At 34.7% G+C, this 15,949-nt stretch overlaps 3 protein-coding genes across 3 annotated transcripts; 2 read left to right on the top strand and 1 right to left on the bottom strand.

Moving 5' to 3' along the window:
- Positions 1–133: 133 nt before the first annotated feature.
- LOC111831150 (LRR receptor-like serine/threonine-protein kinase GSO1) lies at positions 134–3,599 on the bottom strand. Its single transcript, XM_023784827.1, has 6 exons — positions 3,188–3,599; positions 2,956–3,111; positions 2,809–2,877; positions 2,590–2,664; positions 2,389–2,463; positions 134–2,282 (listed from the first exon to the last, which is right to left on the bottom strand). The coding sequence occupies exons 1-6, from the start codon at positions 3,597–3,599 to the stop codon at positions 139–141; spliced, it is 2,931 nt and encodes a 976-aa protein (XP_023640595.1). The 3' UTR covers positions 134–138.
- A 3,457-nt stretch (positions 3,600–7,056) lies between these two features.
- LOC17889707 (putative MOB kinase activator-like 2B) lies at positions 7,057–9,733 on the top strand. The gene is made up of 8 exons (XM_006295787.2): positions 7,057–7,078; positions 8,246–8,337; positions 8,459–8,516; positions 8,600–8,699; positions 8,803–8,893; positions 8,984–9,117; positions 9,210–9,373; positions 9,485–9,733. The coding sequence occupies exons 2-8, from the start codon at positions 8,312–8,314 to the stop codon at positions 9,557–9,559; spliced, it is 648 nt and encodes a 215-aa protein (XP_006295849.2). The 5' UTR covers positions 7,057–7,078; positions 8,246–8,311; the 3' UTR covers positions 9,560–9,733.
- A 3,834-nt stretch (positions 9,734–13,567) lies between these two features.
- Positions 13,568–15,741, top strand: LOC17888595. The gene is made up of 4 exons (XM_006293889.2): positions 13,568–13,894; positions 13,976–14,128; positions 14,314–14,601; positions 14,676–15,741. The coding sequence occupies exons 1-4, from the start codon at positions 13,589–13,591 to the stop codon at positions 15,564–15,566; spliced, it is 1,638 nt and encodes a 545-aa protein (XP_006293951.1). The 5' UTR covers positions 13,568–13,588; the 3' UTR covers positions 15,567–15,741.
- The last annotated feature ends 208 nt before the right edge of the window (positions 15,742–15,949 follow it).

The raw sequence follows: 15,949 nt of genomic DNA, 5'->3' as shown, positions 1-15,949 counted from the left end.
TTGGCAAAAAAAATAGGGGATTTGTTTTCGTTTTAAATCATTGTCTCTCTTCCATAGTGTAGAGACTCTTATTAATAACCATGTAACTTGTAACGTAAAATACATAGCACACATATAGTAGTAACTGAGGAAGTGACTTCAAGAAAACATACTTTTCGCTGAGGCAATGGACGCATCAACTATGCGGAGCCATGCTTGACGCCAAGGACAATCAAAGCACATAAGTGCAAGAATGCCTATCAACGCGGTCACATAAGTTGAAGCAGTACTATAATAGAATACCAACATGTCAATAGCAGCGTCTTCGTCTCCTTCTCCTCCATTACCTGCTCCCTCTGTACTCTTTTTTTCCTCGCAACTTATCTCTGTCGGTGGTCCACAAAGAAAAGGATTGCCTAAGTAGCTGCTCTCGTCGAAGGTGTCAAAATGCCTTCCTTGGGGAATGATACCAGATAAATTGTTATAAGACAATTTCAAGACAGCAAGAAAATTAAGGCTGGTAAGTTGCTGAGGGATGCTTCCTTGCAACATGTTATGAGAAAGATCAAGGCTCTCAATATCCTTCATTTTGGAGAAGCTGGACGGTATAGAACTCGACAAGAAATTGTGAGATAGATTCAACGCTCGTAGTTTTGAGAGATTTCCAAGATCTTCAGGGATAACACCACTTAGTTCATTGCTTGATAGATCCAACCCATGCATATAATCAAGTACTCCTTTGTCGAAACCAGATCCGCCAAAATAAGAATCATACCTTTGCTTTGTAGCAAATTTGATCTCAATTTCTTGAAAAGTAAAGTAGAATACCTCAAGCTGCTCTACCATGAACGTGGATTTGTAATTAAATTCCAAATGAAGAACGTCTGTGGTGGGAGTCCCCAAATTGTACTTAGATTCCTCTCCTCCTCCAAATGATAAATGACTGAGACATGTAGGTATGAAGCCATTGAGCTTGTTATCTGAAACATCTAAAAGGTCGATGTTGCTCAAATCACACAACTGTCTTGGAATAGATCCTGATAAATTGTTCCCTCTCAACAAAAGAATCCTTATGCTTTGGGTATCGACAAACTGTGGGATACTTCCAGAGAGTTTATTGTTCCGCAGATCAAGTATCTTGACACGTTTCAAGAATGTGTTCGGAATTGCCCCTGTGAAGTTGTTGTTGTCTAGGAACAAAATTGAGCTAGGAGAATGCGACGGTAAGGACCCAGACAATAAGTTTCTAGAGATGTCCATAAACAGAAGTGAGACCATGTTCATCAAGGAATGTGGTATTGTACCTTCTAATAAATTGTTTGATACCGAGAAAAACTGCAAATTAGATATTTCGGATATCCAACTTGGAACAGTACCTGAGAGACCATTGTTAGACATGTCTAGAGCTTGCAACGTATTGTTGGAGCTAAGCAAACCAACTCCAATCTTTCCTGTAAATAAGTTGTTGTCCAATCTCAATACCTCCATTGAAGTGAAGCTAGTTCCTTCCGGAAGAAAATAGCCACTAAATTTGTTGTGGGACAGTTTTAAGTACATAAGTGAAAAACCGCTCATAAGAAAGCTCATCGGTAGCATTCCCGAGAAGTTATTATAAGAAAGGTCCACGAATTTAATGTTCTTCATATCCTCCAGAGACAATGGAAGATACCCTGAGAACCCATTATCCGAGCCATTCATATGTATCAGATTTGGAACCGCGCGACTGATATTATTAGGGAACAGCCTAATATCATTTGCTGAAAAATCCAAGAGCTTCAAATTGTGCATTATTGTAGGCATTTGAAAGGTAGTGAATGAATTTTTCTGAAACTGTAAGACTTTGAGTTTTGTATTATTCACCATTATCCAAGTAGGAATGTCTCCAGATAATTTGTTGCCAGATAGATCAACTAGACGCAAGTTCTTCTGGTACACGAGAAATGAAGGGATTTTCTCCAAGCCGCAAGATCGGAGTACAACAACACTTAGTTGAAATTGTGGCTTCCAACTACTCTCTGTCTTTACTTGTACCATATCAGATGCTGATGACAGTTTTAACACCTCCAGCTTTGTGAAATTGGTGAGTGGGTTGAGTGAGAATAAGCCGGTAAAGTTGTTGTCTAACAAAGATAGATATTCGAGGGACTCAAGGCTACTGAAACTAGATGGTAGATTTCCACTAAACTGGTTGGATGCAAGGTCAAGAACCTTTAGCTTGTTCAAGCGACCTAAACAACGAGGAAGCTGGCCTACATAATGATTTCCACCAAGATAGAGCTCCCGCAAATTTATCATTCTACAAACTACGGCATAAAGATAATGAGAATAGTTAGAATAATTGTATTCCTCTAGAGAAGTCAGTAGACACTTCTCATAAATAACCTTAAAGGTGAAGCAAACAAAGGTCACCTTCTATCGGTATAGGTCCGACGAAATCATTGTCACCAAGACCCAAGACTTCCAACTTAGTCAGATTGTTTAGTTCTGAAATCATTTTGAAGGCCAAAAGGTTTTACTTCAAAAAATGATCTTTGTCGAAATGTAAATAAGGTAAATTCATCTCTTCTCATTATTTAAAAAAAAAAACTTTATGATAAGAAGCAAGCTTGCCTTGCAATTCCATTGAGCTAGAAAATGTATTCCAGCCTAGATCTAGAGCTTTCAGCTTTTTCAGGTGAGTCAAGTCTACCACAAGACAAAGAGATGTAATATGGATAAGACAGTTTTTTAGATTGCATAAATCAATTCAACACTTATTTACGAAGTTAAATCGGTTAAAAATCATACTTAGAGGACAAATGACAATATGACAATTAAAGTAGATGTTACCTGGCATTGAACCATGAAAACTGTTTAGACTCAGATCCAATAGTTTCAAGTTTGTCAAGTCTTTTAGTTCTGAAAGGAGAAGCCAATTAAAAATATAAGGATAGTTAGAAGAAAAATAAACACCATATATGACCAAACAAAACACACCTTTTGCAGGAATAGGGCCTTTCATGAGGTTTGAACGGAGAAAAAGAGTTGTAAGTGAGGTAGCGGCATTAAGAAAAGGGAAGATGCTGTTGTTGAATCTATTTGAAGAGAGATCCAAAATTTTCAGGTTTCTTAGTGTCCTTAAGCTTTTATATCCTGCAATTGAAAGAAAAAAAATTATCTTTAACATCATCAAAGAATCTAGACACTATGATAATAAATTTTGGTATACCTTTAACATCATCAAAGAAGCCATTAAATTGGTTAAAGTATTCGTATTCGCTGTATTGGTTCCCTGATGATAAGCTCAGACTCTGAACCTCTTCAAAGGGATGCAACAAAGAAAGATTAAAGAGAGAATACTCTTTAAAGACCATAAAACTCATGGAAAGCCCGACAACCCGCGTGGTTGTACGATCGCATTCAATGCCCTCCCACTGGCAACAATCGCTCTTCGTGTCATTAGTCCAGGTAGGGAAAACATAGTGAGTGTACCCTGCTGCACTCCTTGATACCAGGAACTCCTTGATCTCCAATAAAGCATTCCTTTCTTTCTGAATACAGCTTTTGCATCCATGTAGCTGCAGCCCCAACAATAATACCACCCATATCAAATATCGGCCCACGAAAAGCTTCCCTTCCATTGCAAGTAAGATTTAAAGGAAAAAAGCAAATTATATGATATGAATTCCAAAGAAATTTACGAGTGTGATATATATGATCGTATATTTAGAAAAATGGACGTCTCTGTTGATGATAACACTAAAAAGTCATGAGATAATGCGTTAAGTGAGTGACCACTATCATTTACTTTGAATTGTATGATAGACCAAGTCAAGGTCCACAAACGAATAAGATCCACATATACACGCCGTAAGTAAACTCAAGTCAGAAGACAAACTTACTTGTGGGTTTATTATGTTCACATCTCACACTTGTAAGTGAAGATAAATCAGAAACAGAGATCAATAAAGCTGAGCATACTCAAAGATATATATTCTAGTCGATAAAAATACGCAAAGATGTTTGTAAATTGGCCATTGAAATGAGTTGCAATATAATAGAATCATCAACTCAAACAAAGAGAAGTAATTCTGAACAGACAAAAGTTGTTACTTTTGTCAATATTACGACAGAATTTATCAGTTCTTGATTGAGTATTGAGTTAGTTTATAAAATTTCGTTTGGTCAGATACGAATAGGCAACTTTGTCCTGGAGCACATAGACATGCCGGTTCTTCTGCCTCAGCTTCGAAATCGTAGAAGCTGATTCTCTTTATAAGTATACATTAGAATTTTGGTGTTTTTTTCTGTGGGATTTAAGATTTGTGTGTGGGAAGTGATAAAAGAAACTCGAAGGAGGACACATCACACGAAATATGTTTTAGGCCATGAATGGTTGTTGGTTTTTAAATAGTTTTTAAATTATGGTTTTTGGTTTTTGATTTTAAGGTTTTTTAGTTTTTGTAATAGATATTATTTTTTGGTTTTATTTTTATTTTTTATACATAATAGAAAGAAAAGAAAAAAAAGAGAAGTTTCGTCATTATTTTCTTAAAATCACAAATATGTGGATTTTAGTTTCTATTCTAAATTGTTAAGAAAACTTAAAAACTAGTTTCCCTATTTTTTAGGGAATCTATTTAGTCTAAAATCTTGAATGGAGAAAAATTGGGTTTTTGAAAAACAAAATCCAAAATCTATTGTAGAATCTATTGAGAAATTGATACTAATAACTTTTTTATGATACCCTCTTTTAAAAATACCCTCTTTTTTTGTCATTTTTATTTTTGCCTTCTCTTAAATTTTAATGGCCATTTTACCCCTTAAAATTTCCCCCAAAAATTTCCCGCCAAAAAAAATTCCGAGAAAAATTTTCCTACCAAAATATTTCAGCAAAAAAACAATTTAAAGTGTTTACAAGAATTTTTAAAATGTTTTTTAAAGGGTTTACAAAGGTTTTTAAAGGGTTTACAAGGGTTTTTAAAGGGTTTACAAGAGTTTTTTAAGGGATTTACAAGATTTTTTAAATGGTTTTAAAGAGATTTGTAATGGTTTTTTAAGGGTTTTTAGAAGCTTAAAAAGGTTTTTGAATGGTTTTTAAATTATTTACAATGGTTTTTAAAAGTTTTTATAAGTTTATAAAATTAAAAGGATTTACAAGGATTTTTTTAAAGATTTTAAAAATTTACAACGAATTTTAAAGGTTTTATAATTGATTTACAAGTGTTTTAAAAGGATTTACAAGTGTTTTTAAGGACATACAAGGATTTAAAAATAGTTTTAAAGGATTTACAAGGGGTTTTAGAAGTTTACAGAGGTTTTTAGAGGGTTTACAAAAGTTTTTAAAGGTATTACAAGTTCTTTTAAATGGTTTTTAAGGATTTACAAGGGTTTTAGAAGTTTACAAAAAGGGTTTAAAGGGATTTACAAGTGTTTATAAATGTTATAAAATGATTAACAATAGTTTTAAAAGGTTTAGTCAAATTTTGAAAGGTTTTGGATGACTTTTAAAAGATTTACAAGGTTTTTAAAAGATTTTTAAAGGATTTAAAAATATTTACAAGGTTTTTTAAGGGTTTTTAAGGAATTACGGAAAAAATTTCAGCTTAGCGGGGAATTTTTTTGCGGGAAATTTTTGTCGGATAATTTTTTGCAGGAAATTTTTGTCGGAAATTTTTTGCGGGAATTTTTTTGGAAGGAATATCCTTTTTGTTGGAAAGAATATTCCTTTATTCATCATGAGTTATCAAAAAGGAGGGTAATTTAGTCATTTTGTACATTGAAGAGATTATTTTTGAAAATGGACACCAATTGGGGTACTTATAGAAAAGGATATCATAAAAAAGTTAGTTTTGCAAATCAATTAATACCAATAACCTTTTTATGATACCCTCTTTTGAAAATACTCTTTTTTTTTGTCATTTTCATTTTTGCCCTCTCTTAAATTTTAATGGCCATTTTACCCCTTTTAAAAAGAATATTCTTTCCCAAAAAAAGAATATTCCTTCCAAAAATTTCCCCCCCCAAAAATTTCCCGCCAAAAACTTTCCCGCCAAAATTTTTCCCGCCAAAATAATTTCCGAGAAAAATTTTCCCACCAAAAAACTTTCCGAGAAAAATTTTCCGCAAAAAAACAGGACGTAGAACACTCGAGAAACACCTTGAGAGCAATTTAGAGTCAAACTCTTACTCTTTGCTCATTTCTCTCAACTTTCAGAAAGTAACAAAACTCTAAAAATGAAAGGAAAGACGGTTGCATCGAGTTTAAGTCAACCTAGGGTTGTTCCCAAGCCAAAAATTGAGCTTAACCGACGATTTAAACTAAATCATCCAACCCAAACACTTTATGGGTGTCGATTGACACTCCTTTTTCTTTATCACAAGCGTTACATTTTCATACATGAGAAATTCAAGCCATAAAAAGTTGGTGGAGTCTACAGTGAAAGATATGGTGGTATTTCTTTGACGGATGAGTGTCCATGAGATAGGAAAGTCTCATAAATCTGTGTATTTGTAACATTTTAACTAATGGACGCTTGTGATTTATTTTAGTTTTATCTCCTAGATAGGATAGATTTTCACACATGAAAAATTCAAGCCATGAAAATTTAGTGAGGTCAACGGTGGAAGATGTGGTGGTAACTCTTTGACAGCTGTGTGTTTTGGAGAGAAAGTAATCTCGTAAGTCCGTGTATTTGCAACATTTTAACTAATGGACGGCTGTGATTTATTTTAGTTTTATCAACTAGATATGATAGATTTTCAAATATGGAAAAGTCAAGCCATAAAAATTTAGTGGGCTCTACCGTGGAAGATGTGGTGGTAACTCTTTGACTGCTAAGTGACCAAAAGAGAAAGTAATCTCGTTAATCCTTGTATTTGCAACATTTTAACTAATGGACGGTTGTGATTTACGACAGTTTTATCTGCCAGATAAGATATATTTTCTGATATGAGAAAGTCAAGCCATAAAAATTTAGTGGGGCATACGGTGGAAGATGTGGTGGTAACTCTTTCATAGCTAAATCTAGAGTATAAATAAAACTTGCAATGGAGAGTAGTCTACAGTAAAAGATTGGCTAGATCTAAGGAGTGGAGGGTTTCTCATTCACGAATCGAGGTATTACATATTGTTTTTGTTACGAATCAAAATTGTTATCTATGATAGTCTAAGTCGTTGTAGATCTAAAATGAATGTTAAAAGTATCACAAAAGTTCAAATGTATCTAGAATCAAACGTATCCAGAAATGTTTATTTATTTTAGTTTACTTTCTGATGTTTCTACTGCTTTACTGATGCTTTTAAACTATTGTTTTATATCTCTATTTTCTTTTTGTTACAAATTCATTTCGTTATCTCTGACATAGTAAATAATGGTTGATGTAAAAGCTATTTAAGAAAAACAAAAAAATACAGTTTACTTTTTTTTTTTTTAATAATTTTTTATTTTAATCACTTTAAGTGATATCTTAAAAAAATTGAGAGGTGAGCGCCACTCATTTCTCTTCTAAATCATATCTGTCGATCAGTGTGAATTTAAATCATTTCAGACTCAACTAATTCATCGTTTCAGTCAAAAATCAATTGTGGAATTGACTTGAGATTTGATGGACCAAAAAAACTCTTCTTATGGTACTCTTACCAATTCATAAAGGCTTGTTATCTAATAACATTTTCTTCAGAAGGAAATATTATATATATATATATATATATAATGAATTCATGCTATATTAATTTCTATAATGTTTTAAAAAAAAAGGTTTACATACATTTTCCTTCTTTTTTTGTTTGGTCAACAATAAGCTTTACCTTTGATAGCATTTCTAGTCAAAAGTCTTGCCTTTTACAAAGATTTGTTTCATTTTTTGGATAAATTTCCTATTAAATTACATTATATTTTGTTCCAAAAATGTCTAAAGTGATTTATATCTAATTATATGTTTAGTATATATATGTGCCATACATATGCATAGTGGAACACTACCTTATTTTTACTGAAAAAGGTGAAAAAGTGGGAACATTTTCTTTTGTTTAGAACTTTTTTATTTCTGAAAACATTAAATGCCTTATATGATATATCAATTAATTATTTTGTGAGCTTTTCATACGACATGTATATATATATTTACTATCTGGATCCATAGCACCCAACCATTAGAAGCATGCTTGCTTGCTTACTTAATTTGCTAGTCCTTTAGTCTCCGTTCTCATTCAAGTCCTTGTATTGTAAGATACACATTTATCATTTTTATTAATATGATTTTAATTGCTGTCTTAGATTTTCAGGTTAAGCAAGCTTTGATTCTTTATGCAAGTTTCGTCCTCTGCCTCACTCGATCTCTCTTCGTAGACATGAATTTGTTGGTTTTGAAAAGCGGGTAATAATCACCAAATTTTAATTTTTAGTGTTTTAGTAAATAATCATGTTCTTCTAACAAGATGGATGATCATATTTGCTGTCCTCTAACATGATGGATGATCATATTTGCTGTCTTACAGGAACGATGTTCAAAGGCCAATTCCACCTAAGAATAGAGAGCATCTATCTCAGAGCAAGGTTAGTAGTATGGCTAAAACATTACTGCTCTGTAATCACATTTTAAAAGTTGTATAGTTCTAACAAAATGTAGAGGTTTTCAGATTCGAGAGCTCCTCACAGTGACTATAGGGGTTAGTAATCTCAGAGAATCCGTGAAACTACCTTTGGGTGAAGACATTAACGAGTGGCTGGCCTGGAACAGTTAAGACACAAACTCATTATGATATCTAACTAGCTACTCTTATCAAAACTTTATTATTATATCTTCTTAATTTGATTTTGTTTTTTGTGTATTTTCTTTTAGTTGTGGATTTCTACAAACAAGTAAGACTTTTGTGTGCTACTCTTGAAGAGTTATGTACACCCACCACTTGCCCAGTTATGAAGGCTGGAAGGTAACTATATTTCTCATTCTTGACATTATCGACAAGATGAATTGATCGTATAGAATAGTTACGGTCTTTCTTGGTCTTATACTTTTGCAGATATGAGTATCCATCGGTAGATGCAATTACTGGAAAAAGGCATACAATGGGTTCAGCCCCTGAGTACATCGAGTCTGTCATTGATTGGATTGGAACTCAGATCGATAACGAAACCCTCTTTCCGAAAAACTTTGGTACTTATTATTGAACCTAATTCATAATTTTAAATTAACTTCAATAAGTTAGTTTTTCGTTTAAAACATGTTTCTTTTTCTTTTCTATTCAGGAGAACCGTTCCCTCCTAACTTTGAGGATATCGTGAAGTGCATTTCGAGGAAGTTGTTTCGCGTGTATGCACATATCTATCATAATCACTTTCTGACGATTGTGGATGCCAAGGGAGAAGCTCATCTCAACACTTGCTTCCAGCATTTTGTTCTCTTCATATCTGTAAGTTGTGATGAATCTTCTCTAGATCATGTTGAGTTCTTAGGAATATTCTCTATTAGATGATGGTAAAGGTTTGTATAATGACCATGCACACTTTTCCGCAACATGCAGGAGTACAAGTTGATGGTTGAGGAAAATGAGTTGGCTCCTCTTAAGGAACTCGTGGAAATTATTTTGGAACCATAGAAAACTCTTCATTGTTTTTAAGGCCCGGGAAAATGGACTTTCACATGTTTAATATAATAACATCCTTAAGAAGTTTATGATCTTTGGCTTTTACAAAATGTGATGATGTAATGAAATTATGCAAACAGTAAATGATCTTGTGAGGTTTCAATTAATAAAGGATCATTTTGGCTATTTTGATGTGTTGGACCAAGACTGCTTTTTAATTTCATAGTGAGAACCAAAAACTAAGTGTACTAATGATGAGAATAGACTCTCCAAATTCATTTCCGAAGCTCTAGGTTATTTTTATTTTTTTTTTGTTTTGAGCATCAGACTTCAATCAAACCGAACACTATATAGTGGCTTCAATACAACAACACCCAAACCAACACATATATGAATAACTAAATTAAAATCCATTCAGAGAAATTGAAAGGACGAATACACTCTTTATGGCAAGACTGATGGACTGCCGTCTTCACGAGTGACTTAACTAAGAAGGCTCAATGTAGCTATGTCCACTTGTTGCATTGCCTTTGATATATCCTCTATCTCTAACGGCGTTTGGATTCAATCCATCACGTTAGTTGAGGAAGATTTGACCTCAGAAAAAAAGTTTTGAGGGTTACTATAACACCCCGATCTCGCTACTAGAACTACGACCGCAAAACACTGAGAAATACTACCTCGCCGGAGACCAAAATTCCGATAAACTTCCAACGACGATTCAACTTCCACAAAACTTCCCAAACAGACCGATTCCAACTAACAACTTAACTAGAGAAGACTACGCAGCAGATTAAAATTAACAGCAAGCATAATTAAGCTTAACTTAATCATACCTTAGCCACTTATCGAACCAACTCGTCCGTCCAATGCAGATGAATCCACGAGTCTTCTTGATACTCCAATGCTTTAGCTTCCGAAAACAGCTTCCCTACCCGTTTGGCCATTGATGATTTAACCAACATTTCTCTCGGTACATAGTCACTCAGCCAACCATCCCCACATGGCTAAGTACAAAGAAAGATGTCTGGAATTCACATCACACCGAACATACTCATTAAACACTTATCAGATCAACACCACTCCAACCCGAACCCATGATCCTTTGATCACCAGAACATCCGATCACATTAACAGACCTTCCAATCGAATCGCATCATCGATCTGAACTCTCGATGAACACCATCGTTCAGCCACTCGAACCCCGAACTACACTCTCGACAGAAACATAACCGTTCAACCAAAATCTCGATCATTGATACTCAATCTCGATTACTCCCGATCATACCGACAAATACTAGAAACCGTTAGACAGAACTCGATAACATAAACTTTCTCTCGACATAACTCGTCTTTCCTTCGCATCCTCAACACTTAACACTGTTTCTCGACATTACTCCATCCAATATCGACGACAATTGCACAGACTCTCGATAAAAACCCAGATCCTGTCGTCATATGTCAACTTGCATCGACCCTAGTCGATCCCGGAAACCGCATTCTCGATAAACTGCTCGTTTATCGATAAGAATTACCGACAAATCTTGAACCTCGACGATAATCACTCGTACTCGACATAACACCATCAGAACTCATTGACAATCCACAAATCGTGTCTCCAACACTTGATTCTCGACATACCATCGCAATCTCTCAACATTTCTTGAAGAACTCTCTCAGTTTCTCCCTTTTCTCGAGACTCTCTCGCCATTTCTCTCTTTTTCCCCAGACTCTCTCGTAGACAGAACATAAGTGACGAAGAACATCGAGTAACTTCCCTTTTGAATTGATTATTCTTTCAGAAACCGTCAAGTAACCGCCACTTAACTCAGATCCGTGTGTTTTCTCAAGAAAGTAACCGTTCCCGCCAATTCTCTCGAAACACTATTGAAGACATCGATAACTGCTCGACCATCACTGTCAGATTCTCAACCAAACCTGTCGGATTCCGACCACACTTGTCCGAAAACCACGCTCGGACTAAGTAATCGTTAGCTTACTCCGAAAATACGGACAACCATCAATCCTCTCGGTAATCTCAGACTTTCTCGGAAATACTTAAATTCCATCGATTAAAAAGAATAAAAATTATACTTAATATACAAATTATACTTAAATTCTATAATTTGTTCTAAATTATAGAATATATTAGTCTAGAAAACGTCGTTTTAGAAAGGAGAAAAACGTGCTAGTGTAGGAAAAATAAAAACGTTAGAAACACGTGTCAGAAGAATCTGATGTCTTCCTCTAGTCTACCAACATTAGGAAGGAAGGAAGCAATTACATAACTTGCTGTGAGTAAACAAGTGTGCACGTGCGTCTTTTTTCCTCTCTTTTTTTTGATTTATCCTTCTTGACGTGGCGATTTTCCAGTGGTCCTCCCCATTCTTTTACATATAAAGGAAATAAAAGTAGATTAAACGAATTGATTTTTTTAGCTTTTAAATTTTTAATATATTAAAAAATACACAAAAGTTTAATCTGATAGTATATTTTTTAGATTGTTTTAATATAACAATATATATATATATATATATAAGTCTTTAAGAATTATATGGGAAAAACTCTTTTTGAAAATTTCTAAAATATTCATAAGTCATGTCAGCTAGTTCTAATATATTTAGAATTATTGTAACAAAGCAACCAAAAACTATATATTTCCACGAACTTTCATACATGTATCGGAATAGTGTAGTGAAATAATAACTATTTTTTTCAACAATTTGAAGAAAACTTTTAAATTGATAAAAAAATAGAGATAATGGTGAATTTATTTCATTATTTATTTATTCTTTTTAAATAATCAAAGAGGTTTGGGACCGAAAGCCATACATACCTTCAGGTCAGCATCTTATAAAGTTAGCTTTTTCTCTATTCTCATGATGCCACCTAAGCATCCACATAAACCACATTTTTCTACATTAAAATAAATTTAAAACATTAATTTAGTGCATATTTATGCTACATATTTAATTAATAAAAAATTTATATAAATAAAAATAAATTATGTAAATAAATGAAATGTTAAATAAGAAATACTTTCATTTTATATTAGTTAGTGGTAATAATATAATTCAACTTTCATTTTAAATTGATCATAGTTTAAAATTTTTAATGTGATACTGACTTTAAGAATGTAAGTAAATTTTCAATTTATGGTAGAATAAAAACAACATTTATGTAATTGTACATATAAAATCTTAAAGGGGAAAAATAAAATTGAAAGTGAAATATTAGTTTATAACATGATGAAAAAGAAAATGATTTTAATCCAAATTTAAATATTGAAAGATAATAATTCAAGAGAAAATAAGTATAATATGTTTTGAAAATCAATTAAAATAAATAAAATATCACAATATGAATAAAAAATTAAAAAAATATATATAAACCTCCCGCGCGCAACGCGGATCAACTGCTAGTATTATATAGTTTCGTCCCATGCGTTATTTGAATCGGCAACCTCTAAGTTTTTGCTAGAGTTTTTCACTTTTTTCATATCAGATTATCTAATTTGCTACATTTTAAAATATATAAACTTTTAAATTGATAAAAGAAGTAGACGAACCATTCCGAATCTAAGTTCTCCTCTTCTAAAAGTTTTCGAAAGTGAGAGAGACCAAGTTCATGTTGTCGTATTTAACCAAAACAAGGTACGGAAGTCATCACGCCAATCAAAAACAGCCACGTCAGCAATAGCCCGCGGAGACCAGTCCATGTGACTCACACGTGATGTTTTTTTTTTTTATCATTCCTTCTCAACTCAATTGCCTCAAACTCAAACACGGATTTGCTGCGTTTTCTGACCGAGTCGCTCTTCTTTTGTGTTTTCTTGGATGGTTTCTCTCTTTGCTGTCTTTGATTCCTTTTAAAATGTTCTCTACGTTTCCGATTCCTTATTTAGAAGACATATACACCTCTCTACGTATACATATAAAAATAGCTAAATATCACCTCCTTCATACATTATATCAAACAAACCTAAAAGAAACCAAAAAAAAAAAAGACGAAGAATCACAAATACTAAAGAGAAGAGAATCTATGGCGAAGAAAGTTAGAAAGCTTCACGTAACGGTGAAGCCGGTGAGGCTTGATGGTTTACCGTCTATTGTTCATGGAGACGAAACAGCGGTAAAGAATCTTTCAACGATGGTTGAGGTGAAATGGAAAGGACCAGTCTCCGGTTTCGGATTAGGTCTCGTCCCATTTTATCGGTCGAATAGACCGGTTAACTATACGAGGGCTAAACCGATTGCTTCGGGTGTAAGCCATGTAGAATGGGAAGAAGAGTTTGAACGTGTTTGTTGCATCGTTGGTCCATGGAACCTCTCGTTCAATGTCTTCTACGTGAGTTTTTTCTCATAATTATCTTTTTTTTGGATGATTAATGTGATGTTTGGATTAAATTAGTTGAGAATTTGGTATTAGGGAGAGACAATGGAAGCTAAAAGTAAAAAGTCTTTGGTCGGAAAGGCGTCATTAGATTTGTCGGAGTTAGCTTCGAAGCTTGAATCGACGGTGGAGAGAAAGCTTCTGATTCGGTCAAAAGGTTCCGTACTTTCGAAGGAAGCAACCCTTGTGGTAATTTAATTAATCTGGTCAATTAAATTTTCTAATCACATTGTTTAATTCCAAATTGAATTATTCTTGCTCATGGAAAGGTTTTTATTGTTTTAAAGTCTTTCTTTAAAGAAACTTTAAAAAGTAAATTTATTTAATCCTAATCCTTAGTTGATTAAGACACGCGTGTTGTTTATTTAAATCAGGTCAACGTGACTTTTTCTGAGGTAAGAACCGAACCAGACGACTTTATGCAACTTGGTCTTGTCTCCGTTGACTCAGCAATTCCGACAAAGATAGTGAGTGGTCGCGGTTTTGATTCGTCTTTATCACCCGCCACCGCGCCGAGTTCAGGTGGACGTAGTCCAATTATGGAAACCGGGTCGTCGTCATCAAGCCCGGATGAGAACCAATCTGAACCGGGTCAAAAAGCCGGGTTTAATTGGTGGAAGAGACGACGGTTAAGCTTTTCGATGACGTGGAGAAGAGAACCGGTACGTATTTGGTTTTCTGAATTTACAAAACCCGGTTCGATTTTGTTCCTTAACCGAACCGGTTTGTTTTGCAGAGAGAGGATGAATTTACAAAGATATCAACAAAATCGTCGGAAACGGAACCGGAAAAGCCAGCGACGGCGGCGACGGATTTCTCAATCGAGGCGAAAAAATGGGTGATGAAGGATTTGGTAAGCCGCGACGGTAAATCGAAGCTGAAATCGGAAGTTTACACGGCGTCGATTGATCAAAGAAGCGAACAAGCCGCCGGAGAAGCAGCTTGCGCGGCGGTGGCGGTAGTGGTGGCTCATTGGTTCCACGCGAATCCAAAACTCATCAACCCTTCAGGAACAGAGTTCGATTCTTTAATCACGCAAGGCTCTTCTTTATGGCAATCTCTTTGCGATAAAGAAACGTATCTAAGATTGTTTCCAAACAAGCATTTCGATCTTGAGACCATCGTGTCCGCGAATTTACGACCGGTTAGGGTTTGTACTGATAAGTCCTTTACAGGGCTGTTTAGTCCGGAGAGATTTGCGTCGTTGGATGGTCTAATGTCGTTCGATCAGATTTGGGATGAGGTGGAGAAAGAGGTAGCGTTAGCCTCAAGTAATGGTGAAACTAGGGTTTATATTGTGAGCTGGAACGATCATTTCTTCGTGGTGAAGGCAGATTTAGAAGGATATTGCGTAATCGATTCGTTAGGGGAGAGGTTGTTCGAAGGATGCAAGCAAGCTTATATACTAAAGTTTGATGATTCGAGTTTGATGTATGAGAAAGAGGAGTCGTCTGAGAAGTTGGTTTGTGAGGGTAGAAAGTGTTGTAGAGAATATATAAAGAGGTTTCTTGCGGCGATCCCGGTGGCCGAGTTGGCGGCGAAGGAGGAGAAAGGGAATGTAGTGGATGTGTCTCTTCTTCATGAGAAACTTCAGATTGATTTGCATCATGTTCTGTTAACTAGTTAGTAGTGATCATTAGAGTTTGTTTTATTTTTCTGACTATTGATTGACTCGTTAATGTAGATTTGGTTAGATGGTGAGATAGACATAGTTTTTTTTGTGAATATAATTTGTTATGAACCTCACCTAGAGAAAAATGTGTTAGCAAACATCCAACAAGAGTATTCATTTGTTTTGGCTTTGGTTTGTTGTTTAAGGAAGTGACAAATAGGCGCTGTTCGTTTGGCAGTCGTAGGAGCCTGCGATTGCGCATGCGACTGAAAGTTGTTCGTTTTATAATCGCAGGGTCGTGCGACTAATCGTTGCGATCAATCGCAAGGTCCTGCGATCAAAAATTTTGATCGCAAGAGAAAACAGCGACGCGACTGTTTTAATTGCAATTAGTCGCT

Source organism: Capsella rubella, unplaced genomic scaffold (genome assembly GCF_000375325.1).
Source record: "Capsella rubella cultivar Monte Gargano unplaced genomic scaffold, Caprub1_0 scaffold_4, whole genome shotgun sequence".
Lineage (NCBI taxonomy): Eukaryota > Viridiplantae > Streptophyta > Magnoliopsida > Brassicales > Brassicaceae > Capsella > Capsella rubella.
This window is presented reverse-complemented; position numbering and strand designations above follow the sequence as displayed.

Bases quoted from the DNA above. Each gene is read 5' to 3' on its own strand.
- LOC17888595 (XM_006293889.2), top strand. From the start codon at position 13,589: ATGGCGAAGAAAGTTAGAAAGCTTCACGTAACGGTGAAGCCGGTGAGG. The intron at 13,895-13,975 runs GTGAGTTTTTTC...ATTTGGTATTAG, and splicing joins TCTCGTTCAATGTCTTCTAC to GGAGAGACAATGGAAGCTAA. The intron at 14,602-14,675 runs GTACGTATTTGG...TTTGTTTTGCAG, and splicing joins TGACGTGGAGAAGAGAACCG to AGAGAGGATGAATTTACAAA.
- LOC17889707 (XM_006295787.2), top strand. From the start codon at position 8,312: ATGAATTTGTTGGTTTTGAAAAGCGG. The intron at 8,338-8,458 runs GTAATAATCACC...GCTGTCTTACAG, and splicing joins TTGTTGGTTTTGAAAAGCGG to GAACGATGTTCAAAGGCCAA. The intron at 8,894-8,983 runs GTAACTATATTT...ATACTTTTGCAG, and splicing joins CCAGTTATGAAGGCTGGAAG to ATATGAGTATCCATCGGTAG.
- LOC111831150 (XM_023784827.1), bottom strand. From the start codon at position 3,599: ATGGAAGGGAAGCTTTTCGTGGGCCGATATTTGATATGGGTGGTATTA. The intron at 2,878-2,955 runs GTGTGTTTTGTT...TTCTCCTTTCAG, and splicing joins AGGCCCTATTCCTGCAAAAG to AACTAAAAGACTTGACAAAC. The intron at 2,464-2,589 runs GCAAGCTTGCTT...AAATGATTTCAG, and splicing joins TAGCTCAATGGAATTGCAAG to AACTAAACAATCTGACTAAG.